Genomic DNA, 27,243 nt, shown 5'->3' on the forward strand with positions numbered 1-27,243 from the left:
AATTACCACATAAACACTTTAATGTGAGGTCAGAACCACGAAATAAAAAACATCTGATTAACTTTTTCTTGGCAGCAACAAGCATCCATGTCATTGCAATGAGTAAAAAAAAATACAGCTTTTGATGTTTGCTTTATTTATTACAAACCTGTTACAAATATAACTTGTGTGCTACAAGCCCAGACAATGATACAGTTGAAGTCTAATTATTAGCCCCCTTGAATAGCCTCCCTGTTTATTTTTTTTCCCAATTTATGTTTAACGGAGAGCAGATTTTTTTCAACACATTTCTAAACACAATAGTTTTAATAACTCATTTCTAATAACTAAATTATTATATATTTGCCATGATGACAGTAAATAATATTTGACTAGATATTTTCAAGACACTTCTATACAGCTTAAAGTGACATGTAAAGGCTTAACTAGGTTAATTAGGTTATCTAGGCAGGTTAGGGTAATTAGGCAAGTTATTGTATAAGGATGACGTTCTGTTGGCTATCGAAAAAATATAGCTTAAAGAGGCTAATAATTTTGACCTTAAAATGGTTTTTAAAAAAATAAAAACTGCTTTTATTTTATCCGAAATAAAACAAATAAGACTTTCTCCATAAGAAAAAATATTATCTGACATACTGTGAAAATTTCCTTGCTCTGTTAAACATCGTCAATATTTTAAAAAAATAATAGTAATTCAAAGGGGGGCTAATAATTCTGACCTCAATGGTATGTCACAAAGTGTGACCTTCAGCAATGCCTAGATACAACACATTAAGAATGCTGAGTTTTACATCATGGATTAGTTACACATTCATTTTTTTTATAGAGCTGACATAATACAAAGGTTCATTGTGACACACCTTTCTTTCAAAAGAGGATGTAAAACAAAGTTCACACTGTGCTACATTTAAAGCATTAAAAAGAAGTGGACACTAGCGGAACTGTTAGTGGGGGTGAGATAGATAACTAAATATAACTGGGGAACTAATAACAATACACATAAGCTTTTACTTAAAAGTTCAAAAGACAAAACTGGACAGCATTTGTATTTCAAAGTGCCCTAACAAGAAAATATAATAGGCATATATAGTAGTAAAATTATTAGAGTTCAGTACATAAAAATGGTCATACCATGAGCCTCAGACAGGCAAATTTGCGAGTGTAAAACCCCTGTAAAAAACAGGCCTAGCAGAACACAAATCAGTTGCACATAGGGCTATTCTTTAGCACGCCCTCAACATCTGCATGTGCTTTAGGTGTTTTGACTGTTCATCATCAGAATCATGGAATCATTAATATGCGTGCCCCAGCCCTGGACAAAATGTTTCCTTGTGAGATTATTCATTCATTAATTTTCCTTTGGCTTAGGCTCTATTTCAGAGGTCGCCACAGAGGAATGAACTGCTACCAGCATATATGTTTTACGCAGCGGATGCCCTTCCAGCTGCAACCCAAAACTATGTTTTATCACAGTTGGTCAAGCCAGGTTTTTTAAAGTTGTAGATTCATGTTAACCTGTGCTTTTGGACTCGTGTTAGCATGTTTCTACAAAGTCAGACATGAGCTGATATTTTCCGGTGTGTGGTACATTCCGCGTCACTTCCATTGTGTGGTACATTCCCTTTCCATAAAGAATCTGTCATTGTAAATTTGTTTCGGGACTGGTAAAAGTGTTTTGCGTCTTGTTAATTTTTTTTCTAAAATGTAAATTTGTTTTGTCCTTGGTAAAATCGTTTTTCCTTTGTAATTGTGTTTTATGATAGGTAAAATGTTTTCTAAAATGTAAATTTGTCTTGAGCTTCGTAAAAGCGTTTCACACTTTGTAATGTTGCTTTGCACTTCCCGGCCACCGTATGTTGCAGATGAAATGTAACACAGAAAACACGATTTTAAATATGTTCCAGTTGGCTAGATATTGATTAACAGTCATACAAACATCTTTACCAAAGCCTCTCTACTTGATGACTGGTCTCGCATGTCCATCATGTTTGAGGTTTATTTACACTTTTCACCTGCGTTTGTAGTCTAATCAAAATCATGTCCAGCACCCAGTGTACTGTGGGCAATATCAGCAGTTAGAGAATGGACGGTTCAACACAAATGTTTTACCGGAAATGGTAAGCCATCCAGGAACCTTTGGCATACTCTTTTCAACACACTACGATTTGGGACATACTAGATCTATTTTCAAATACTATTTAGAATGGATAGTATGCGAATTGGGACGTAGCATATGTTTTTTTTTTTACCAGTGATTAGTTTACAGCTCGTCAGAATGCAAAATGTAGAATATTTGGATCAGAAATTTAGCACCAAGAGGCATAAGGTATGTTTAATTGCATCTTTTGTTCACTTATCGTGATTGTGAAATTTTCCTCATATGTTTGTAAGGAGGCAACAAACACACTGCTCAGTATGTGTTTAATGCATGTTTATGCATCATATTGCTCAGCTCTTACTGTCATTTAGTGAAAAAGCACTAATAAGTGAAGTTTTTAAACTAATTTCGAGAGGAGCACGTGATATAATTGACAGCAGCTGGCCACCTACCTACACTCATTAGTTAGCCAATCAGATCTATCCTAACCCACTATAAGTAGCCTAGCTAGACATTACTCCCTTATCTTCGTTTTCCGAAGAAACCCCCCATCCACCCATTTCTCCTCCTTTTCTCCTTTACAAAAAGGGGAGCTCTCGAGAACCACCTGATCTCGTACTCCCCTCACATGCTCTATGGACCTGGCGGGAGCCCTGGGCTCAACTATCTCCGAGCTCAGGGTTCTCTCCCGGGACAGCATGCCAAACCTGCTTACAGCTGTCAAGCAATATCTAAGTGTGAACTCTTGAAACAAGAAACATCTGTTTATCTGAACTCCTGTCTGTGTTTTCATCCACATTATAGCCTTAAAATACAACTCTAAATAAATCTCTGTCTTTTTAGACATGTTTAATTAAAAAATTTGTTGAACATAATTAAAACACAACTAGGGAGCAAAATAGGTTACTCTGGTGGTTTATATTAGATAGCTCACTCACTCCATCTAGGTAAAATTAACCTAAAGTTCAAAAGATTAAACAAGGCTCTAAATAAAATATTTCTGACATATTAAGAATGATTATTTTGCACATGTTTATTTTAGAGTACATCATGTTGTGCATGTGTGTGAGTGTGAGAGAGCAAAGCTCATTAATATTCTTGACTGATCCAAATATGGTCAATATGAAGCTTCTGATTCTAGGGGTGTTACAAAGAGAATTCTGGGAGAATTTTGAACCACATACCTACTTCTCACCTATAAAGCCCTAAATAATCTAGCTCCTGTTTACCTAACCAACCTTCTGTCTCGCTACAATCCAGCTCGCTCTTTAAGATCTCAAAACTCAGGGCTTCTGGTAGTACCTAGAATAGCAAAGTCGAGTAAGGGAGGTAGAGCCTTCTCCTTTATGGCTCCTACACTCTGGAATAGCCGATAACATACGAGGCTCAGACACACTCTTTCAGTTCAAAACTAGATTAAAGACCTATCTGTTTAGTAAAGCATACACTCAATGCATCACTTAGCGGGTTTCCACACAAGCTTCTACATCTTGTTTATATACACTATGAACAGCAGCTACGCTAATTATTCTCGTTATTCTCCATTTCCACCTGGGGATCCTCATCCCGAGGTCCTCAGATTATGCGGAGTCACTGATTGGACCCAAGACCAGCGACAAGATGATCCCAAGATGTCCATATCCGGGACCAGGCCGTATCCTGAGCAGCTGCTGTGGTAATCATGGGGGAGAGGAGAGTCTGGTTCTCTCAAGGTTTTTTTTTCTTCACTCTCCTATTGGTGAAGTTTTTTTCCCTCTCTGCTGTTGCTGAAAAACTACTCATTGAGGAATTTGCTCTTCAGTGTTTGGACACTCAATAATGACTTCAAACCACACTTAACTGAGCTAAACTGAACTGAACTTAAACACTAAAATCTGAACTACCCTGATCCAGTTACTATGACCATTTATGTGAAGCTGCTTTGACACAATCTACATTGTAAAAGCGCTATACAAATAAAGCTGAATTGAATTGAATTGAATTGAATACCTACCATACAGATACCAGAGAACAATTGAACTTATGAAATCAATGCATATGGCACCTTTAAAATAAAAGACAATGTAATCAAATGGGGATGAAATCGTCAGGATGGTTTCACTCTTGTTTTTGAGTGTGCTCAAAAAACATGAAATCCTGTAAATCAAATATGAAAAAAGGACAATGTTATCCATCATGTATGCATTACATATGATATATAAAGAACCTAAATTTAACTTTAAGTAGAAAGCTCTACCATATATATTTTACTTTACTGTATAAAATTAAATATTTTCAACAGTATTAATAAAATGTATACGTTTGTTAGGCCTCATTCACACAGAACACATCTTTGCTTCTAAATCGCAAGGGATTTGGAATGGTTTGAAAAAACAACACCATAAAGTATAACATATATTAATCCATATTTGTATTTAATCCAGAGCACATATTACTTACGATAAGAAAGCAGGCTCCCAATATAACTGCTTTTATTTTCACATCCAAATCCATTGGAAATTGTAGGCCAAAGTTGTCTGCATCCGTAAAAGCTTCTGCCTCAAATCCCGACCACTGTTTGCTAATTCGACCAATCACTGAGGACTCATCCAGTGACATCACCTGACAGAAAATAAGAATATGGAGTTTGAATGTTGGATGAGCATCAGATAGACATAAAATGGAGAACATTAATTTGTAAACCAATTGAAACACATGACATTCATGGCAGGGGACATAACATTTTGTATATAATATATAATAAAGTAATATTCCAAAATCAAGATTATATGATGCACTGAAAAAATATTTGACACCAATGTTTTGAAACAATCTAAATGCCTGTACACATTTGATCAAGTAAGGGTGTGCTCACACAGTGTACAGTAGTCTTAAACCGGGCCAAAGCATGCTTGTCCCCCCTCCCATCTCCCCCGACAACCAGCAGTCACATTACATTCGGGCCTGGGCACACTTATGTCATCGATGACGCGCTGTTCAGTAGAGAAGCGCTCTCGCTCAGCACAGTGGAGATTTATTTAGCTATATCTGTTAAGTCGTTTGACATGCAGTGTCACACAGTTAAATATTTTGCCGAACAGATCAGCCACTTTCGACGCTCTTAAACAATCATAAAGTCCTCGTGCTGCAGGAATTAGGAGGTTTGCTGAAGGTGCAGCTGTTGTGCAGTCAGGGGTTTGCGGCTTTAATAAACTATGAAAGTTTGCATTCATTGAACGGTAAGAATGATTATTAAATACATATGAAACAGTCCCTTAAAAGTCACGTCTCGATTTCAGTTTTGGGCTTAGGCGCATTTTGCACTCACGCACAAGCGTACTGCGCCAAAGCCAAAGTGAACCGCGCCCTGGCACACCTCTTCCAACTGGACCAGGGCTGGCCAAGTGAACCTGCCTGAGCCCGATTTAGAGAACTCACACTTCTCAAACGATGCGGTAAACGGGCCTGGGCACGGTTCTGATGGCATAGTGTGAGTAGGCACTAAATGTGTCCTTACAATTTTTTTTTTCCAACAGAGTGGAGAAACTATAACGCCACCTTGTAGGCTAATCGGCTGCTAGCAAAAACTGGTTCCCTCCATAAAATCCCCATAGGATTTTCCCATAGGCTTTTCGAAGATTGTAAATAGTAAACTCAGTGTTCAAACACAGTTCATAACACTTACACTTTTTGTCCAACCAAATAATACTCACATGAAAATACATCTTTGAGCTCTTTTGGATCTTAAATGCAAATGCAAGAATTGAAAAGGTAACATTAGGCTATAAACGGACTACAGAGCCCTCGGGGCGCTCGCCTGTGACGTCAGCACCACCCTGCTACAGACAACTTTTCAAGCTTATTTTTATAAATATGGTCCATGACAAAGAGTTAATTTCTCTGTTTATTATATTATAATCCACACTATATATTATAAACAAATAAATACGCAAGAACACATAGACCTACGTGCCTTTTGGATAGTTTTTTGTAGGAAATATATTTTGTTTTGCTTTAAGGTTGTTGTAAAAGTTTTAAAACTATGTATAAATGTGCCTACATAGTATTATTGTGAGACATATTTAAATAAGTGTATCGCTTGCGTGCACACAGCCCGCTTACCTTAGAAACAGACGACAGAAATGAGGGGTGAGGGACAAATCTAAATGCCTGCAAGTTCCATCATGGATAGAGAATAACATTCAATATCCTTTTTTTTTTGTCTCAAAGTACAGCGAAATACAGTCACATATGCTATACATTTTAAGGATAAGTGTAAATATTGCAGTTGTGACAGAGTTAAATGTGTTCAGATAAAGAAAAAAAAAACTGTGAAAAATCTATTGATCATGTTAAAATGACAGTTAATATGTCTGTATTTCTTACACATTTAGTCACATGTGTGCATTACTGAGAGCAGGAAAGAGACAGGCTGCACTGGTAAGCTGTATCTCCATAATATTGTTTAATTAAAATAAAGGATCAACAAATTAATCTGTCTTGACAGTTTCTACAAGTGAAGGCATTATCTACACACGATATGAATTCACAATTAGAAAAATACAAACTAAAATACTATTCATGAATATGCTTTAATAACAGATTAATCGGAAACGCGGTGGTGCAGTTTTTAGTGCTGTCGCCTCACAGCAAGAAGGTACCTGGTACGGGCCTCGGCTGGGTCAGTTGGCATTTCTGTGTGGAGTTAGCATGTTCTCCCCGCGTTAGTGTGGGTTTCCTCCGGGTGCTTCGGTTTCCCCCACAAGTCCAAAGACATGCGGTACAGGTGAAATGGATAAGCGAAATTGTCTATAGTGTATGTGTGTGAATGAGTATACCTATGAGTGGTATACTATGGGTGCACCTATGGGTGTTCCCAGAGATGGGTTGCAACTGAAAGGGCATCCGCTGCGTAAAACATATGCTGGATAAGTTGGCGGTTCATTCTGCTGTGGCGACCCCAGATTAATAAAGGGACTAAGTCGAAATGGAAATTAATAAATGAACAGACAAATCCAAATGCCCAACGCAACTGAGCTGCATTCCAGACCAGTTCAGCTCGATGACGTAAAATGTCTCCGACACCGCCTGTTGTCCCATTTAGCAACTTGATAGCAACCGTCTTTTTAAAGAAGCATAACCTATTTAAAACATCAAGAGTAAGATGTAACTGACATTTTTTATCTTGTAGAATAAAACGTGACAGTATCTTGAGTTTGTGTTTTTGCCACAAACCTTTTTAAACAATTTAACCAAAACCATTAAAAAAAAAAACATTGATTTTGGGACGAGGGAACTGGAACTGCTAAAATGCTAACTTGCTTCCAGGTTTTTACAAATAAATTAACATCATAGTTCCTCCTCTCTATTGCTCTTGAACTTTTTGAACAATTCTTTCTAGTTCTTGAATCTGATTGTTTGAGAGCTGGGATTATCAACATTGTTCTAGACTCTTTGATTGCCAAGCAGATGCATAAACTTATTATATTTTGACAAACACTGTATATAATGAACCACGTAATGGATTTTTGAGTGATTTGAGGTTGTAATTTATACATTAGAAATGTTACAGAAGCATTTTGATCTGCTTCAAAAAACATCTGCTAATGCCCTGGTGGTGTATGGGTTAGTTTTACAAAGGATTTATGCACTTTGGAATTTTAAAAAAGTTGGCCCCTACCCAACACCATTATACATTATACCATGGAAGCGCCAGAATAAAAAAATTAAATTAATTTGACTGTGTTTGTCTGAAAGAAGGAAGTCAAGTACAATAAGAATGGCTGGAGGGGGGGTGAGTAAATTATAGAGTAATTTACATTTTTGGGTGAACTATTCCTTTAAGCCCTTATATTTAGGAATTCGCCAAAGGAAACTTTTCTTTCCTCAGCAGACAATTATAACCTATACAGAAAATAAGGTAAACCACATCTCTCTCTTATACTGTATTATTGTATGTAGTTATATTGTATAGTAATTTAGTGTTTGCTTTTTGTTTTAATGGACTAAATGTTGGTGAATTCATGGATGCGGACAAGACAGAACTCTGTGATTTATTGATTGATCTGTTGATTTTGAACAGAAGTTGGTTTATTAATTGCTGTTGTATAAATGCAATATCACACAAGCAGCACTGCAATATGGTTGTATATCAGCTCTGCTGTAATTACCTACAAACAAATCACAACTGTGCTGCCTATACATCCATATCTCATAATGAAGCAGAACTATTTTACTATTTTGTCAGTTTAGTGGCTGTGGAGAGTGCAAAGACCCATGGGAATGGAATGAGGCCGTGCTTGAGTGAGCGGTGCTTGAGAAGCAGCCGAATGAACGGTCTCTCTTTTTTTTATCAGTTTTTCTCCTTTCCTCTCGCCTTATTTCCCAGGATCTCGGGAGTGTAGGAATTCATAGCAAGTGGGCAAGGCTGAGAGCCGTTGGAATGGAATGAGGCTGGTGTGCAGCGCAGGTGCTTCTCATTGTCACTCAATCAGGAGCGGAGCAGGAGACAAGAAGTGTCGCCAGCCGGAAGAACCATCTCTGGACACCAGAAGACGGACAGGTAGATGGATTCCTTCACAGGTCTCCCAGCTTGGCGTCGGATCTCTCAGCTGGGTGAGGACTGAATGACAATGAGTCTGGAGAACCAACCCCCATTATTTTCCTTCTCTCCCCTCTCTCTGTCTCCCCTCTCTCTGTCTTCTGTCTCTTTTCTCTTTATTTATCTTCTTTCCTCTCGTCCCATTTCTCCAGGTCTCACAGCTGTGAGAAACTCATGGTGACTGGGTGGGACAGAGAGCTATAGGAACAAAATAAGGCCAGTGCTTGAGTGACAATGAGAAGCACGGGGGAGTCACTGCTGTCTGTCAGGATGCCGAAGCCTGCAGCTGTCCACCAAAGCAGGAGCGTAGCAGGAGACAAGAAATGCCGCCAGCCGGAAGAACCAGATGGGTGGATAGATTCCTTCACAGGTCTCCCATCACATCATTAGATCTCTCAACTGGTTGAGGACAGAGTGGCAATGTGTTTGGAGTACCAAACCTAATTTTTCCCTCTCTCTGTTGCTTCTGTCTCTTCTCTTTTTTTCCATCACCTTTCCTCTGGCCCCTTTTCCCAGGTCTCACAAGTGTGGGAACTAATAGTGAGTAAGCAAGGCAAAGAGCTGCAGAAACGAAACGAAGGTCAGGCCTTGAGTGACAATGAAAAGCATCTGCACACCGGTCTCGAGTCCTACGGGGGAGCTCTGCACTATAAAAGAAGGAGAGACAGCAGAGGAAGACAAGAGAGGACCAGACCTGGACACTTCATGTTTTACTTTTGCTTTCAGTTTGATGGCAGACTTTGTAAAAAGCTGCAATTTGTTTGTTTTATTTTTTTTAATTAATAGATTATTTAAAAGTTTATTAGTTCTCCACTTCCTTCTTGCCATTGGCCAGATGGCCATCTAACTGTGTTACAGTGGTGCTGAAACCTGGAAGAAGGAGGGACATGTTGTCCAGATGCCCTTGCTGCTGAGAGGGAGGGAATTAACCCTAAGTGGAGGAGAAAGCTGTTCTTCTACCCCAGAGTGTGGCCAGAGGCTGGCAAGGAAAAAGTCTGCCTGCTGCTGGCTCCGAGCATGGGGGGGGGGGGGTGTGGTTCCCACCAAAGAACTGTAAGGAGCCATCCCAGAAAGGCCGGGGAATCACCGCTGTCTGCTTGGATGCTAAAGCCTGCTTCCATCAAACAGAATGGGAACAGAGCAGGAGACAAGATGTGTCATTAGCCGAAAGATCCGTCGCTGGACACTAGAAGACGGATGGGTGGATGGATTCCTTCACAGGGCTCCCAGCACGTCGTCGGATCTCTCAGCTGTTTGAGGGCCGAGTGGCAATGTGCCTGGAGAACCGAACTCCAATTTTTTTTCTTGTCCTCTCTCTTCTCTCTATGTTGTTTCTGTCTATCCTCTTTTTTCCATCTCCTTTCCTCTTGGCCTGTTTTCCAGGTCTCGCGGGTGTGGGAACTCGTGATGAATGGGCGGGGCCAAGAGCCATGGGAATGAAATAAGGCTGGTGTGCGACACAGGTGCTTCTCATTGCCTCAAGAAGTGTCGACAGCCAGAACAACCATCGCCGGACACCAGAAGATTGATAGGTAGATAGATTGCTTCACAGGGCTCCCTGCTGGACATTAGATCTCTCAGCTGGTTGAGGACCAAGTGGCAACATGTCTGGAGAACACCTCTATCTGTCTTGTCTCTCCTCTTTTTTTTACCCCTCCCTTTCTCTCGCCCTATTAACAGGTATCGCAGGTGTGGGAACACGTGGTGAGTGGGCGGGGCAGAGATTCATGGGAACGAAATGAGGCCAGTGCTTGTGTGACAATGAGAAGCACCTGCACAGCACACCGGTCTTAAGTCTCACGGAGAAGCTCTGGACTATAAAAGTAGGAGGAGAGACAGCCGTGGAAGACCAGGAAGGCCTGGACACTTTATGTTTTACTTTTGCTTAATTTATTTGATTTATTGATTTATTTTTTTCATAAATAAATTATTTAAAAGTTTGTTGGTTCCTGATGGCCAGAAGGCCATCTAACTTTGTCACAGTGACTAATTCACATGCATTCATACAATTTTAGTCATATAAAATGTAAAATTTTTAAAAGGAGCCATGCACCCAAACCCCAGCCATAGACCCAACCATCACTAGATTAGCCACTAATCAAAAAGTTACGAATTGGCATGAGATGGCATTGGCCATATCACAGTGCTACTTCTGTGATATCATATTGAATAATTGATGCACCATACCTCAAAATTAACATCAGAACAACATTTGCAGTCACAAAACGGTCCCAAAATCTTCAGAACTGGTTCTTTTCTCTCATTATGAATGATAAACTTTGGCAGATAAGGATGCCAGCTTTGTGTAACATAACCAAGAGGGCTGCCTGAAGGGCTATGAACCTCCAGCTGAAATATATAAGACATTATTAACACAGTAAAACAGAAAAAATAGGTAATTATTACAATTTTGATATATGGGTGCAAAGCACAAGAATCAAAACATGCATAGTGGTGTTTTGTAATGTACCTCTTGAAGACAGCAAGGGAAGAAGCAACTACTGCACTTAAGGGGACGAGATAAAGTCATCACTTCCTGTCCCATGTTATCCTGGATATGTAGCAGGAAGGAACGCACAGATCCACAAAACATACGACTGCAAAAATGGCTCTCCTCAGCGGCAAAAAACACCTGCTGCCCTAAACTGTTTTTCACCACATATTGATTATTGGTCTCCCATCCCATGAGTACTGTAAGGGAAAGAGAACATCTGTGTTCATATACCAAGAATTAAAAGGTGTTTCTTCCGCAATCAGTGAACAAAGATTACCTTCCATTAGTTCCACTTTCTGATGAACTAGAAGCTGGTCAACCTGTGATAAGCAGGGTGTATTGTTATATCTTGAAATATAGTGGGTTTGTTTTTATGTTTACATAGAGTGGAGAACAAAATAAACTCTATACAGGCTATTGATTTCATTGACTCTAGTAAATCTGCAACAACCAGACATTTCCAATCAGGTTTAAATCGGGACTCTAGACAACCCATCTGATTATTTTAGTGTTTTCAACTTCATGGAACTGCAAATCTGTTTTGCTGTTTGACCGGGGGTTCATTTTCCTGTATAAACATCCCACATAGCAAAAATTCTCTGGCCCAGCTCTGGCCCACACAATCAGGTTTTGCTTGGCCCACATGCCGCAGTGAATTACGGTACATGACTGGACCAAATCTGGCTTCCAGACAAGGGCCAAACATGGACCATACCTGGGTCAAGTCTCAGCCAAGTTAATAACTCATAACTGGGCCTGAACTGGGCCAGATAGGTTGGTGTGTCACGATTGCAATGAAATTGATAAACCCATGGAGTGATGCGCTTTAGGCACACTATGGGCACGCTTTTTCTCAAAGTGACCTGATTGGTAGAATTTTTTTTCTTTACTCAAAAATGATTTTAGTGTATTTTAAATGTGGGTCAAGACTGGCCAAACTCAAATGGCCCACTTATTAAATTTTTAAATCTGGGCCAAATACTACGTTTTTCATCTGGCCCAAATCTTGTGTGCTGCCTTAAAGACGGTGCCACCTCTGCCAAACCCGGGCCATGTTTGGCCCACATGAAGTATGCCAGTGCCGGATGAATGCCTGCTGTGCCAGCTTTATGCCAAATCTGGGCCAGAATTCTTTGCTACTAGGGATGGCTTGTTGCATGGTGAACACAGGGAGGGAACTGCAATTTGTTGAAGAAGCTTATGATAAACAGTTGCATTCACTCTGCCGATGAAAGGTTTGGTTACTAAACTGTGGGCTGTTCAAATTTTTATGTTGAACCAGTCGGACATTGAGATCCTCTGCATTATCATGTCCTCTCAAGCATTTGTCTTTCATCGAAGACCAGTCTTTCTGTGGGATTTAAATGAGTTAGTGACATTGTATAGATGCAATTTTCCATAAATCAAATCAAAGATGACTCATCTGGACAACCTGCTATCGGAGTCTTTCATTCATTTTAGAACATCGCCCATCTTGCAAATCAGTGAAAACTGTAAGGTTAGTAGACCAGTTGAACAGGATTTGTGAGTTTTTAATCACCAGGTCCTTGATTAGCATCAGTGACTTTGAGGTATTTAAAGGAGAAGGGTCTGGCTGCAGACTACTTGTAATGTTTTAATGTGCACACCAAACCCTCTCCCTAACCTTACCCCTCACAGTGACGTCACTAGCTCTGTTGAGTGCATGTGTCTAGGGCCTTGTTTACAAGTTTAAAAGTTTTACTTTTAAAACGCATAAGTTTTGCCACGGTTATGCTTTCAGTCTACACTGGTTTTTGAGAACGTTTTGGAAACGCTGAGGAGGCCGTTTTTTGTTTTAAAATGTTTTTGCTTCATGTCAGTGTGGATAAGGGAAAATGGAGACATCTGAAAAAAATCTGAAAAAAGTCGTGGCTGCAAGGCAAGGCAAACTTTATTTATAGAGCACAGCTTTTTACAACCGTAGTTGATCCAAAGTTCTTTACAATGAGATAAAATATTTAATAAAATAAAATAAAATAAAACTTGTATTAAAAATGTAAGAAAAGGAAATTGATGGATGGATCGACAAAAGAAACTGATCATGGGACCTTAATGGTCTACAAGCTGTATATGACCTAATAAGCTTGCTGACATTTATATGTTATTTGCTTTATATGTCAAAAGAAAGATTTTAAAATCATCTCTGAAATTTTAAGGAAGCCAGTGCAATGAGGCGAGGACAGGGGAGATATGATCTTTTTTCTTAGGCTCCGTTTACACTAATGCGTTTTAGTTTGAAAATGCATAAGTTTTGCTACGGTTGCGCCATCCGTCCACACTACGCCGGAATTCTCGAGCGCCGAAAACGGAGCGTTTTGAAAACGCTATAGAGGCCGTTTTCATTCTAAAATGCTGCTGTCTGTTTTAAATCAATGTTCGTTTTTATTTGTATGTAGTATATAATAATGCATTATTTTCTCACAATCTAACAGCCTTTCTTCAGTTATTCCTATTCAAGTGTAACACATCACTGAAACAATGTCTTTACATTTAACCAAATGGATTTTAATACTTTTATTAGAGAACCAAAAAGTCTGTGACCTATAATTCTTATTCAACAGTTCACCATGATAATGAAAGCTACTCTTGAGATCACTTTTTATTAAAAGAAGCAAAAGTTTTAAGAACCTCAAGGGTTAAGAATGAGATAACCCCTCTAAAGACGGAGGTGGATCAAACAAATTATATTTAACACAAAATTATCAGTTCCCTCTCCAAACATGCACCAGTGTGCCAGAGATCAGAATGCCCTTTATTACCCAGGAAGTGCCAGATATCTGTTTACTCTGAAAACATCTAGATAAAGGGATGTTTACATTTCAAAGGAATGATTACCCTACACCCACTTCAGAACAGACAAATAACACTCTTTCTATATAGAGTCCATACAAAAGCCTTGCTCTCTACAATCCCTTGAGATTTGTAATATAAAATTGGGAAGTAGCTAAAGTATGTCAGCGTTATGAATGATGGAGACATTTCTGGAGAAATAAATGAGGAGCAGATGTAGGATAAAGTATAAACAAACTTATCAAAAAAAAAATAGAAATACATACACATAAACTTGGGATAAGAATAGAGATACCAGGCCAACGGAAAGACCAGACTAGACACCAAGCAATAGGTAACACAGAAACAAAATACACAAACTAATCAAACTGAAACAGGTCCTGGGGTCAAAACACAGGTTACATAAGAAACACTTATTCAGGTGGGAAAAGAAATAGAGGACTAAGACACAACTGAATCAACTGAACAGGCACATCCTCATGCCATCAAGTATACGGTTTGGAGTGGGGGCAGGGTAGAATGAGGTCAAGGAACTTGGGAACTGAACTGGAGGCAACTGGGCTAGACACCAGGCTGGGATATGCATGATTGGAAGTTTGGGCTGGAATCAGTGGGGCTGGAAGTTTAAGCTGGGACTTGCAGGACTGGAAGCTTGTGCATTGTCAGCAGGTCTAGGAACTGAGGCTGGTATGATGAGGAGCTTGCGTGTTGCCAGAACTGGGACCAGCAGGGCGAGGAGCTTAGGTTGTGCCAACAGGTAGAAATCATTACTGGCTGCCACTCTTGGATTGAAGCTATCACTGGCAGGGGCTCTGGGGCTGGAGCCCACAATGGTGAGCACTCTGGGGCTAAAGCCCACACTGGACTAGGCTCATGAACTGGAGCCAACACTGGACTTGGCTCTGGGACTGAAAACAACACTAGTGTAGGCTCGGGGACTGGAACCAACACTTGATTGGGCTCAAGGATTAGAGTCAACACTGAACTGGACTTTACAACTGGAAACAACACTAGATTGCTAGCTACATCAGGGATAGAGTAGGTAATGCCTAGAGTAGGTGAACTTGGCTCAAAACAAAAATGTCCTCCAGGGACCCATTACAAAAAATTCCACCTTAAGTACACCCAGTTCAGTTCAGCCTTCTTCCAAATGCTCAGGAGAGCTCTGATATCTTCAGCTGACCAGTACAATCTGCATGAACTTAATGTTTGTGCATGACTGCAAAACTAGCAAAATGGGCTGGCTCAGGCAAACTCAACTTTGCTTTCACCCCTCCAAATCCTAAGTCACACACTTTGGTCCAAGGCTAGCACTTAGAAAGCCACAATCGATCCCTGGAAGCTACTGTGGAAACAACTTTTTTTCTTATTCAATTCAGTTGTGAAATTGCTCAAATGACACATCAAACACACGCGGATCCATTCATTCATTCGTTTTCTTGTCGGCTTAGTACCTTTATTAATCCGGGGTCGCCACCGCGGAATGAACCGCCAACTTATCCAGCACATTTTTACGCAGTGGATGCCTTTCCAGCCACAACTCATCTCTTGGAAACATCCACACACACACTCATACACTACAGACAATTTAGCCTACCCAATTCAACTGTACCGCATGTCTTTGAACTGTGGGGGAAACCGGAGCACCCGGAGGAAGCCCACGCAAATGCATGGAGAACATGATGCAAACTCAACATAAAAAAGGCCAACTGAGCCAAGGATCGAACCAGCGATGCAGCGACCTTCTTGCTGTGAGGCAACAGCACTACCCACTGCGCCACTGCATCGCAGATGCTTCTGCAAAATTACTAGTTTTTCCTCTATTTCTTGGGTCCAAATAGACCAAAAGAAGCACTTAATTTCCCCCCTAGTCTCCCGCGGGCCTGCAGCTACCCATACTATTGGATGTTGCTCTCTCGTTGGCTGTAGGTAATAGTCGATGTTATTTTTAAATCTGAAAACATTTCACACAGCATTTAGCTTGCAAAATATCTGATGGGGTTGGCGACTCATCGATGATTCTCTCAGATCGTGTCTTTGATAGTTCACACTGTGTGACTGTCACTCATGTGAACAGGCACTGATTTACTTGTGATTTCAGGCATTTGTCGGCAATTTCTCAAAACTTGTCAGCGAGTCAAAATCGGAGCTAAAATCATAAAATCATGCAGTCTAAAATCGGCTTCAGACTCAACAGCTTTGGAAGGTAGTCCAGGATAATTCTTCCAGGTAGTAGCTATTGCGTGCGCAGATGCACCGGTATCACGTTGCAACACGAGAATGTCCTCATATTCAACTGGGTGTTGAAATCCTAACCATCCATCCATGCCAAATGAAATGGGGATGAATTTCTATTTGCTTCCAGTCCAATGCCTAAAGTTCCTAGGGAAGCATGGCCATCACTTGACTCTGACTGTGCAACCACCCAATGGAATAAAACTAACAAACATGTGCATACCTAGTACCTGCTGGCTCTTAAAAGAGATTACAAAAATTTCTGTATTTATGCACAAGAGGAAGACTAGGAAGAAGGTGGACCTAATGAATAACCATGACAACAAACAAGGGCAACTACTAAGATAAACAAGGAAGCTCAGAAAATCAACGGAAAATCAAGAACTAAACACAGGAAAAGAACTGGCAGAGAAACAGTGACTAAACTTCTACACAAAACGAAACAAAACAAGAGTAGCAGTCTGTTGGTTAAATGAGAAGGAGTTTAGGTTGGTTGATTCCACACACTTCAACCAATAAAGTCAAAAGTCATTGACAATTCTAAAAAAGAAACATGGAATTAAAGACCTCCACAAAAAAATTAATCACTTTTTGACTCGGGTTGATAAAACTGGATGTGCTTACATGCTAACGTGCACATCATGTGTGAGAGCGCGTGTGAGTGTGTTTACTTAATCCTGACAAATTAGGGATGTAAATTTTTTGTATTTTGTGATTTACATTGGTTTTGGTTTTACGCTTTCAAATTGTCTAGTTGGAACTTGCTGGCTGGTGTCCATTTTTGATATTTTACCTTTAGAATCTATTTTACTTTGTATATTTTACCTTTAGGCTTTTCATTTTTATGCTCGGGACTGGAGCGAACACTTGACTGTGCTTGAGGACTGGAATCAACACTGAACTGGCCATGATGACTGAAAACAACACTAGATTGCTTGCTTATTCACATGGCTAATCCTTAAAAAACTTACGCATTTCTTTGCCAAAACGTGTAGGTTTTTATATACAGTTGAAGTCAGAATTATTAGCCCCCCTTCGAATTTCTCTTTTAAATATTTCCTAAATCATGTTTAACAGAGCAAGGGAATTTTCACAGTATGTATGATAATATGTTTTCTTCTGGAGAAAGTCTTATTTGTTTTATTTTGGCAAGAATAAAAGCAGGTTTTAATTTTTTCTAAACCATTTTAACGTCCAAATTATTAGCCCCTTTAAGCTATATTTTTTTTCGATAGTCTACAGAACAAACCATGGTTATACAATAACTTCCCTAAATACCCCAACCTGCCTAGTTAACCTAATTAATCTATAGGTAAGATTTTAAATTTCACTTTAAGCTTTGTAAAAGTGTCTTGTAAAATATCTAGTCACTGTCATCATAGATCAAATAAATCAGTTATTAGAAATGAGTTATTAAAACTAACATGATTAGAAATGTGTTGAAAAAATCTCTCAGTTAAACAGAAATTGGGGAAAAAATAAACAGGGGGGCTCATAATTCTGATTTCAATTATATATATACAGTATATACAGTGCATGAAATAAATATTGTAGTGAGAGATGAACGGCTCACTTCACTGAAACCATGATTCATGTTAATCACCTGGGTTAGGTACTCTAGACCAACAGGACAGCCCATGGGTCTGTCCAAGACTGGCATAACTGCCGGTACCTGAGGCGCCACATAACCTGCAGCAGAGAATGCTGTTAGTATAACACTCTACCAACATATTATTCATAAATTAAATTTTAAAAAATGTTTTACTTTACAAATTACATAATAAGGACAAAGCAGGGGTCCCTGTATGTATCCCAGTGTGGGAAGACTTTAGGTCTAATGTGATAATGTCTTATAACACAGTTTAAAAATTCTCAGCAGGTTCTTTTTGTAATATTGTACTTTTGTCCGTAGTAACCACTGTTTACATCCTGGCTTTACATTTAGTAGGCCTACCAGTGATTGTTTGTAATATGTGTTTGTATTATTTTGTCATGAATCAGAAGAAAACAATACAAAAACTTCACAAATACAAAAAAAAAAAACGTTTTACCTCAATATTTGCAGATTCATTTCTTACCTGTTGGTGGTGTAGTGTAAACCTCATTTACTCCAGGAGGATGACCAATGGTATACACTATGAAAGAAAGAGAACATTTGATAAACTGATGATCAGATATCTGTAAGTGTAACTGTTTAGTTAACTTTTAACATCAAGTTAAAGACAATAAAAAAAATCTTTAATAAATGTTATATACACTTTGTAAAGTGTATGGGCCCTATCATACATCCGGCGCAATGTGGCACAAGGCGCAACGCAATTGTTGTTTGCTAGTTTCAAGAGTCAAGAGTCGTTTTGACGTTTTGCACCACGCTGTTTAAATAGCAAATGCCTTTGGGCTAATATGTGCGCCCATAGGCGTTCTGGTCTTAAAAGGGAGGCGTGTTGAAGTCAGTGGCGTAGCGCAAAATGCGGAGGCCCCCCTGCAGGGATCACCGACGGGGCCTCTCATAATTTTTTTTTATTATGAAAATTTTTATTTGACATCACTTTTCTACATTGATGGATCACTTATCGCACGGGCATTCCTGACAAAAAGCTTGTGTTTGTGTTTATGGAAATGTACTATTCACTCTCCCTGTTAAATTTGATCTAATCATGTGCTGAAATACAGCTCCTCTCCTGCTTTCACTTCTCATACTGACGGAGGGAGCGATTCGTTTGTGAATGAATCTCCGTTATGAACGACTCGTTCGTTAGCCGACAATAATACAAGTTTCTGGCACCGCAGCATCTCTTTGTCATATTTCTTTTGCATTGTTTGCTGATTTATTCAACAAAACTAGCATAAACTGAGTATTTAGTGCGAGTTGGTGCTACTTTGCCTTATGGTGAATGCAGTAAGTGACTATAGCTATTATTATCAATAACGTGACCTGATTAGCACAAATTTCAAAACATACAAAAACGTAAAAAACTTAATCCTATGAAATGTTCTGCCTTTGTGCTTTGTTTTCTTTGTTTGCTCGCTACTACACTCGTAGACAGCGCTTAAGTCCAGCATCTTCACGTAATAACACTGTCCTGACTAGTGCGGTTGAATGACATTTGTCTAGTGTATATATCTGTGTCACAAATTGAGGAGCGGGGAAAGGAGGCGGGGTGGCGTGACAACGCGGGGAATCCTTCACAAACTGAGGAGCGATCACAAACCGAAAGTGGAAAGAGTGTCAAAGTAGCCAGAAGTCATTCATTTTTTAACGAGAACCGGCGGCGAGAAACAGCGGCGCGTCTTCATTGGCTATGACGCAGTTCGGCGGCAAGCAATCAGAATGAAGTAGTCCACCGCTTGAGCGGAGTTCAGAGAACACAGACCTGTAAACGTTGGTTCCGACCACAGTTGTTCCCAAGAGTTTGATTATTGCGGTTCCTGGATTTTCAATTATTAAAAATCGCGATGACGTGGGGCCCCCTAATCACGCGGGGCCCCCCCGCGGTGCGTGCCCTGCGGGCCCGTCCGCTACGCCACTGGTTGATGTGTATTGCTGGCGTGTTGCTATTTTAAGAAACTATAATAGTCTCGCTTACGAACTGCTTAATACACACAAGATGTAGAGCATTACGCAAATATCTTTACATTTGAATAAAAAATATTAGGAATATATATAGGATATAATACGGATATATATGATATAAATATAAAGGATTAAAATATTACAAAACATATTATTTTCTAGCCTACATAAATATAAAAACTACTGCCTTCATGCCTTCTTCTTCTCGGTAGGCTTTTTAAGTTCATTCATTACAATTTGCTTTTGTATAATGTTATCATTTATTATATGCTATTTATATTTGTTTTATAAATAACAACCTTATATTTGCCCACCTGTCAGGTTTTAGACCAAATGGGGCACAGCATGTGTTTTAGGATATAACTCAGTTTTTTGACCACACTTTGGTATTATTGATCATTTATTAGTTTGCTGGAAATTAGAACTGAATTTAGAAAGGGAATGGTAGATGAGACTCTGATTGGTTTATTCTCAAAAACACACCCATAACTTATTAATAAAATAATCTCAACCGTTTTAGACCATGCGCCACAAGGCAAAGCGGATTTTTCCGTTCTTATATTAGCAAAAGTGGATTCTGACACGCCCTGAATGCGTTTGCGCCCTGCGCTCTGCACTTTGCGCATGGACCGTCAAAATAGAGCCCTATGTCTTTTTCATGAGTTTAACCGCACTAAAATTTAGTATTATATGTTTAAATGCAAGTACACACTTGCTAGGACAGGGAAAATTTGAAGTGTAAAAATTTGTATAGCTGAAAGTGAAACTCTCACCAGGGGGCATGGGCACATTGACTCCAGGAGCATTTACACCTTCTGTCTGACCTACAAGAAAGAAAGAAAGAAAGAAAGAAAGAAAGAAAGAAAGAAAGAAAGAAAGAAAGAAAGAAAGAAAGAAAGAAAGAAAGAAAGAAAGAAAGAAAGAAAGAAAGAAAGAAAGAAAGAAAGAAAGAAAGAAAGAAAGAAAGAAAGAAAGAAAGAAAGAAAGGTCATCATTTAAAATAAAAGTCTAAAAGTCTAAAAGTGAAGAGCGGGGTGAGGTTCGGCACGGGCCCTTGATAATGTTTTAGGGGCTCCCCTAAATGTATGGGCCCTTAGATTCGTCCTAACTCACCCCCCAGCACCCAGTGTGGTCTTTTCCTGCTGTTGCCTATCCGCCTCAAGCAGGGGTGGCCAACCCTGTTCCTGGAGAGCCACTTTCCTGCAGATTTCAGTTGCAACCCATATCAAATACACCTGCCTGTAATTATCATGTGGTGTTCATGTCCTAATTAATTGGTTCAGGTGTGTTTGATCAGGGTTGCAACTGAAATCTGCAGGAAGGTGGCTCTCCAGGAACAGGGTTGGCCACCCCTGGCCTCAAGGTTGGATGTGTTGTGTGTTAGGAGATGCTCTTCTGCAGACCTCAGTTGCAACTAGTGGTTATTTGAGTTACTGTTGCCTTTCATGGCACCAACAACCATGCCACGTTCAAAGTCACTTAAATCACCTTTCATCCCCATTCTAATGCTTGATTTAAACTGCAGCAGATCGTCTTGACCATGTCTACATGCCCAAATGCTGTGAGTTGCTGCCATGTGAATGGCTGATTAGATATTTGCGTAACAAGCTGGACAGGTGTACCTAATGAAATGGCAGGTGAGTGTATATTCATAACACAAAATGAGCCTGTGTTAGCATAAGCCTGTTTCACACCGCAAGCATGAGCAGAGCATGAGCAGTGCGTGATTTTTTCGACGTCTATGTTAGCAGAGCTTTCATACTGCACGCAGAAGCAGCCCACCAGTGCAAGGTGCAAGAATTTTCGGCACTGGGTCTATTTTCGGCGAGCTGCTCATTCTCAATTAAAGTGACAGTGCATGGATAATGACCAAAAACATATTGAATGACAGTAAAAAGTAGCTATTTTACACAGTAAATGCATCAATAATATCTACTGATTTTTATATAGTCAATTAAACTAACTTAAACTATTAAAAACGGCAACAAATATTTATTTGGGCCGGAACTACAAAGCCAAATTTAAAACAATTTTAGTATTAGCTTTGCTTAATAAGTTGCAGACTAGTTTGATCATGTATAAATATCATTATAACGATATTGTATAAATATTATTATAACTATAGGTCTACATCATCCTGACAATTAAAAAAAAATGACACAGTATCACAGGCATTTGTCTTCTGACCGAGTGCACCTTAAAATGCATGAATGACACTCCTCATAGAGCTTGAGAAGCATGCAGTTCTTTAGGATCACTACAATTTGTAGATAGTTAACTAGATAGAATAGAGAGTGATAGATTGATTCGTGCAGCAGCTACCGATGAGCTACGCACTACAGACACAGTCAGCGTAGAAGGCAAACGCCTGCGTGCTGCTTTTGCTCTCCATACGCTCTTCGCATGCGCTGCTTACGCTCTGCTTGCGTTTGTGGTCTGAAACAAACACAAGTTACAGCTGAAGACGGTTGGTTTTGCACTTTTAAAAGGGACAAAGATTTTTTAATTTAAGATTGTTTATGTTTTAACATTATTTAACATTATTTAAATTAACCACAAAGTTCCTGGATCTATTTGAGTCTACATAAATCATGTGATGGTCAAACATTTTGGGCCTCCGTTGTTGCAACTCTCTATGGCTCTTCGAATAACTTATTTTGGAATGTCATGATTGACCAATTAGAATCAAGGTTTCTAGACAGCCTTGTCAAAAGCACATTTAATCACTTTTAAATACCTTACCTTGCAAAAACATGATGAGAACGCAATGCTCCTCAGTACTGAAAAAAAAAACAGAAAACATTTATTTTTTCCAATGTGAGTTTCCAGTAGGTATTCCAGACTGATAGCCAGCTTGGTGAAAGGGATAACAGTCAAAATAGAACAAACGAGCTCATGTATATGGCAAATTTGTACTTTTGTCAGTGGGAAGATGGTGGGTCTTTCAAACCACCTGAACCCCTCTGGCTATGGGCCTGTGTTCAGAGTTTCCACAATAGCAACTAGTCTATTCAGATTCAATGAACCTTTAAATGTCAGAAGTACTGAAAAAAGCTAGCCGCTACCCCTATAATGGTTTAACCCAGTGTTTCTCAACTGGAGGGTCGCGACCCACTTTTTCAGTGGGTTGCAGAGTGTGTGGTCAAAAAAACAACAAATGTTTTATTTTGAACCTATTTTGCTTAAATAAGACTTTTATTTTGAAATGCGCGAGCAATAACTGTACCGTTTGACATGTGAAATTTCATTTAATTATAGCAACAAATATGTCAAAGCGCAAGTACGACCCCGAATATGTAAAGTATGGATTTACATATATTGATGACAAAAAAAGGCTTAAAACCTCAGTGTGTCATACGTAGTGATGTGCTCTCACAAGAGCACTTTTAGAAACCAAACATTTGTCATTTTTTTCTTTTGTAATATTTTTTATAATGTGAGACATTTTGTTAAATGACAATAATAAAATATTGTTTATTTGTAAGTCTTGGTGATTTTCTTATGATTTATCTGTCACTACTTGTGTATGTTAATAAATAAATACAAATTAATTATAATTCCTAAAATTATATTATAGTCCTAAAAATTTGGGCGGCCGGTTGATGACCATTTAAAAATGTGGGTCCCATGGCCAAACCAGTTCAGAACCACTGGTTTAACCTATCTGCAAATGTTTAAGACATCAATTAAACAGCGATCAAAACTGTGAGAAGCTTAAATTATTCATGTCCTCATTCAGGGATATTGCTGAGGGTGTCATTGTACTTGGCGGAAAGGTGTGAATGTAGGCCTATTCTGTTACATCTTGGGATGTGTTTGTGTAGTGGCTAGACTGCTTGAAATTATGCTCTGATGATCTGAACATACAAGGGCACCTGCAGGACAAGCCATGCATTTTTGTGAATCATTGTTTAAACCTTTTTCTATGTATACATGTATAAATATCTTCAACAATTGTGCAGCTATTCCAGTAAAAACTAGCCTACAGCACGAATTTGCAAGTGTAGTGATGATGCATCGGTTTCTCTTTATCATTCATAGCGGAGTTTTCTTCTCCTATGAAAAGATCCTGCTTCTTAATTATTCATGAGAGCACATGCTTTCTTAAAGGTGGAGTAGGTGATTGTCTTCAGAAACATTTTTTTTTGCGCTGGTTGAAAGTCTCTTCACAGTCAGGGCCGGCGCGTCCATAGAGGCGATCTAGGCGGCCGCCTAGGGCGGCAATATAGAGAGGGCCGCGTCCATGACACCTCCCTTACCACCCGCGTCCTCAGTTATGTCCGCGACACCTCCCTCACCACCTCAGACTCAGAAATATACGTGCATAGGCGACAGAATAGAGAGGTCGGCGTCACTAACACCTCCTTCAGCACCCGCGTGTCCTCAGTTATATCCGCGCATAGGGTGGCAGAATAGAGGTCCGCGACACCCGCGTGTCCTCAGTTATATCGACGCAAAGGGCGGCAAAATAGAGAGGGTGGCGTCCGCGACACCTCCCTCCCTCAGCACCTGCGCGTCCTCAGTTATATCCGCGCATAGGGTGGCAGAATAGAGGTCCGCGACACCTCACTTCATTTTCATAACCGTTCACTTTCGTTTCCACTTTGGGGTTGAGGGCGGCGTGATCGTCCTCTGCCTAGAGCGGCATTTTAGCTTGCTCCGGCCCTGTTCACAGTCCAATAGTAATGATTACAGTAAATGATCTAAATGTGTTTAAATGTATTTTTATATTCTAGGTAAAGCATAAAACAAAAAAACGTTCATCCAATTAAATAAAGTCGGACCGACATCTCCAATAATTCCGATTAGCAGGTCAGACTGTCTGTCAGCATATGTAGATTCGGACTTCTGCGCATCTGTTCACGCAGATCCGCCATTAGCGCGTGCCCGTCTGCATCAAAAACGCATGCATGCGCGCGAGCGAGCCGATGCCGAGTAGGAGCCAGAGGCGCCGAAGGACAGACGAGCTCGGGCTGATTACTGTAAAGCCAGGCGCGAGTATAATTTGCCCGAGGAAGGACGACACCATGGCTGAAATATTACTGTTAGACTGGTAATGTTGTTTTAAAACTTAGTCAGGCTAAGCTTATGTTAGATTGTGTTGTGTTATGAATGACTTATATGCACAGATGTGTTGCTCAGCCACTGAAATCTCCTGGTGAAAGATTGATGTGATTATTTTCAGTTTCATAAGGTCCTTTGTCAGCATCTATAATGTAGATTTATATTTAGTTTAACAACAAAGCATCAGTAAATAGCGCTATTCCGCCTAACCTGCTTTACTGAGCTGAAGTTGCTTTTATATTCACATTGTGTCATTTTTGATCAATGACAGCCTTCCTATACTGTTTACCATGCGACTCTGAATATTCGCTTTCAAATAGCATGTAAGTGTGGCAAAGTAATAAATGTAATTCCTGCACGTCGCTGCCACTAACTGACTGGCGAATGACATGAACTAGTGGGTTGTCTGTCTACTGTTGTGACGCGGTGCGCACGCTCGCGATTTCAGGGTGTGGCTTTGAATCACAGTCCCTCCCAGCCGTCCAAAGATAATATGCTAAGCGGTTAGCATTTTAGCAAATTACCTACTGCACCTTTAAGGCAAGACAGATCTGCCAAGCTGAGACCCAACCCACATAGCAAAATTTCTCTGGCCCAGCTCTGGCCCACACAATCAGGTTTTGCTTGGCCCACATGCCGCAGTGAATTACGGTACATGACTGGACCAAATCTGGCTTCCAGACAAGGGCCAAACATGGACCATACCTGGGCCAAGTCTCAGCCAAGTTAATAACTCATAACTGGGCCTGAACTGGGCCAGATAGGTTGGTGTGTCACGATTGCAATGAAATTGATAAACCCATGGAGTGATGCGCTTTAGGCACACTATGGGCACGCTTTTTCTCAAAGTGACCTGATTGGTAGAATTTTTTTTCTTTACTCAAAAATAATTTTAGTGTATTTTAAATATGGGTCAAAACTGGCCAAACTCAAATGGCCCACTTATCAAATTTTTAAATCTGGGCCAAATACTACGTTTTTCATCTGGCCCAAATCTTGTGTGCCGCCTTAAAGACGGTGCCACCTCTGCCAAACCCGGGCCATGTTTGGCCCACATGCTGTATGCCAGTGCCGGATGAATGCCTGCTGTGCCAGCTTTATGCCAAATCTGGGCCAGAATTCTTTGCTACTAGGGAATGACTGGGAGAGACCGCGTGGTATGAGTCGTGAAACCACTGTCACTTTACAGACTCTTTACATTTATATTATGAACACAAAACAATTTTATATGAAAAGTAAGTAAACAGGAGGAAAATATGGTGAAATCAATATGCCGAAATAATCCTGTTACATGAACTTAACCAATTTGAGTAAACGAAGCAATTTGAGCACAGTAAAATAAGTAATGAGGTATTTAATTAACTCATTGCCTTTAACACTACGTTCAAAACTCTTTTCAAATGAGTAGAATTAACTTTCAGTACATTTTGAGTTAACTACACTCATTTCATTTGATAAAGTTGACTGTTGGGTTTTACAGTGCATGAAAAATGTTATCGTGAAGCATCCTTTAAAACATTCATTTAAAAGACAGACCTGTGAGGGGTGTACTTATTTATGCTGAACAATGTATAATAAATGACCTGCAATAAACACAGGTGTTCAATTTCATATAATACCATATAATCATGTTTGATGTAAAATGGCCAGCAGCATTTTAAGCAGAGAATTCTTTCTTTATACTTTTTGTTTACCTTTATCCATGCATTAAGTTCTGTATGAATAAAGCATTTCTGAACAATACGACATATGATCCGCGCATCACATTTACGTTCATAAACGTTCATGCAGGTACTCACCAGATTAGATGATGACTGCTCGTAAACACATTGAATATTCCATCATCTCAAGGATCTTTCTGTTCTCATTGTCTCTCAGCGTTCACTGTTATTGCTGTTGCGTTCATTGAAATTGCACCTCCAGAATTAAAAAGGCACTGGCATGCAAACTCCTTTGTTTGACATATTGTAAAGTATCAAGGCACCAGTGACACTCTACACCCCTGGAGAATACCATACTACTTCACCAAGAGGATTAGCAGAGAGGTTGCTAGGCTACTGTACTGACTCACAACAACATATCCTCTGATGCAAAAGTATCAGAAAACTAAATACTTATTATATCACAGGAATTTACGATGCCTAATGGGGTTTACCCTACAAAAGATATATATATATATATATACAACAGTTCTGTCTGGTTCTCGAATCTGATTGATTGATAGCCGTGATATATTTAAGTAATACCAGCGACCGTACAGCCTCTTTGTGTATTACTCCGCCCACATACAGCCAGCAAAAAGCAGACACTAAAGTTTAAAAGACGCTTGCTCAACTGTTTAACTGTCAGCTTATGATTTAAATCCAAGGCGGAAAAAAGTAGTTCCT

At 39.7% G+C, this 27,243-nt stretch overlaps 1 protein-coding gene and 1 long non-coding RNA gene across 2 annotated transcripts in view; one reads left to right on the forward strand and one right to left on the reverse strand.

Annotated features, from left to right (window-relative positions):
* LOC103909778 (uncharacterized) overlaps positions 1-11,587 on the forward strand; it is a 56,524-nt gene extending 44,937 nt beyond the window's left edge. The window contains exons 2-5 of the long non-coding RNA XR_011006343.2: positions 8,466-8,692; positions 8,831-9,048; positions 9,195-10,210; positions 10,359-11,587. This is a non-coding gene — a long non-coding RNA (uncharacterized lncRNA). The remainder of the gene's footprint in view (positions 1-8,465; positions 8,693-8,830; positions 9,049-9,194; positions 10,211-10,358) is intronic.
* Positions 1-27,192, reverse strand: si:ch211-71m22.5. Its single transcript, XM_688115.10, has 10 exons — positions 26,656-27,192; positions 22,535-22,572; positions 20,566-20,616; positions 18,297-18,353; positions 17,822-17,907; positions 11,450-11,492; positions 11,149-11,369; positions 10,866-11,027; positions 4,538-4,699; positions 1-4,234 (listed from the first exon to the last, which is right to left on the reverse strand). Exons 2-10 carry the CDS (start codon positions 22,545-22,547, stop codon positions 4,196-4,198), a joined length of 834 nt encoding a protein of 277 aa, XP_693207.5. The 5' UTR covers positions 22,548-22,572; positions 26,656-27,192; the 3' UTR covers positions 1-4,195.
* Positions 27,193-27,243: the final 51 nt, after the last annotated feature.

This window comes from Danio rerio, chromosome 2 (assembly GCF_049306965.1).
Source record: "Danio rerio strain Tuebingen ecotype United States chromosome 2, GRCz12tu, whole genome shotgun sequence".
Classification (NCBI taxonomy): Eukaryota; Metazoa; Chordata; class Actinopteri; order Cypriniformes; family Danionidae; genus Danio; species Danio rerio.

What these genes read in the sequence shown, in the direction of transcription:
- si:ch211-71m22.5 (XM_688115.10), bottom strand. An exon ending in TTACACTACACCACCAACAG is followed by an intron (nt 17,908 to 18,296) that starts GTAAGAAATGAA and finishes TCTCTGCTGCAG; the next exon opens with GTTATGTGGCGCCTCAGGTA. An exon ending in GTTCTGATGTTAATTTTGAG is followed by an intron (nt 4,700 to 10,865) that starts GTATGGTGCATC and finishes ATTTTCTGTCAG; the next exon opens with GTGATGTCACTGGATGAGTC.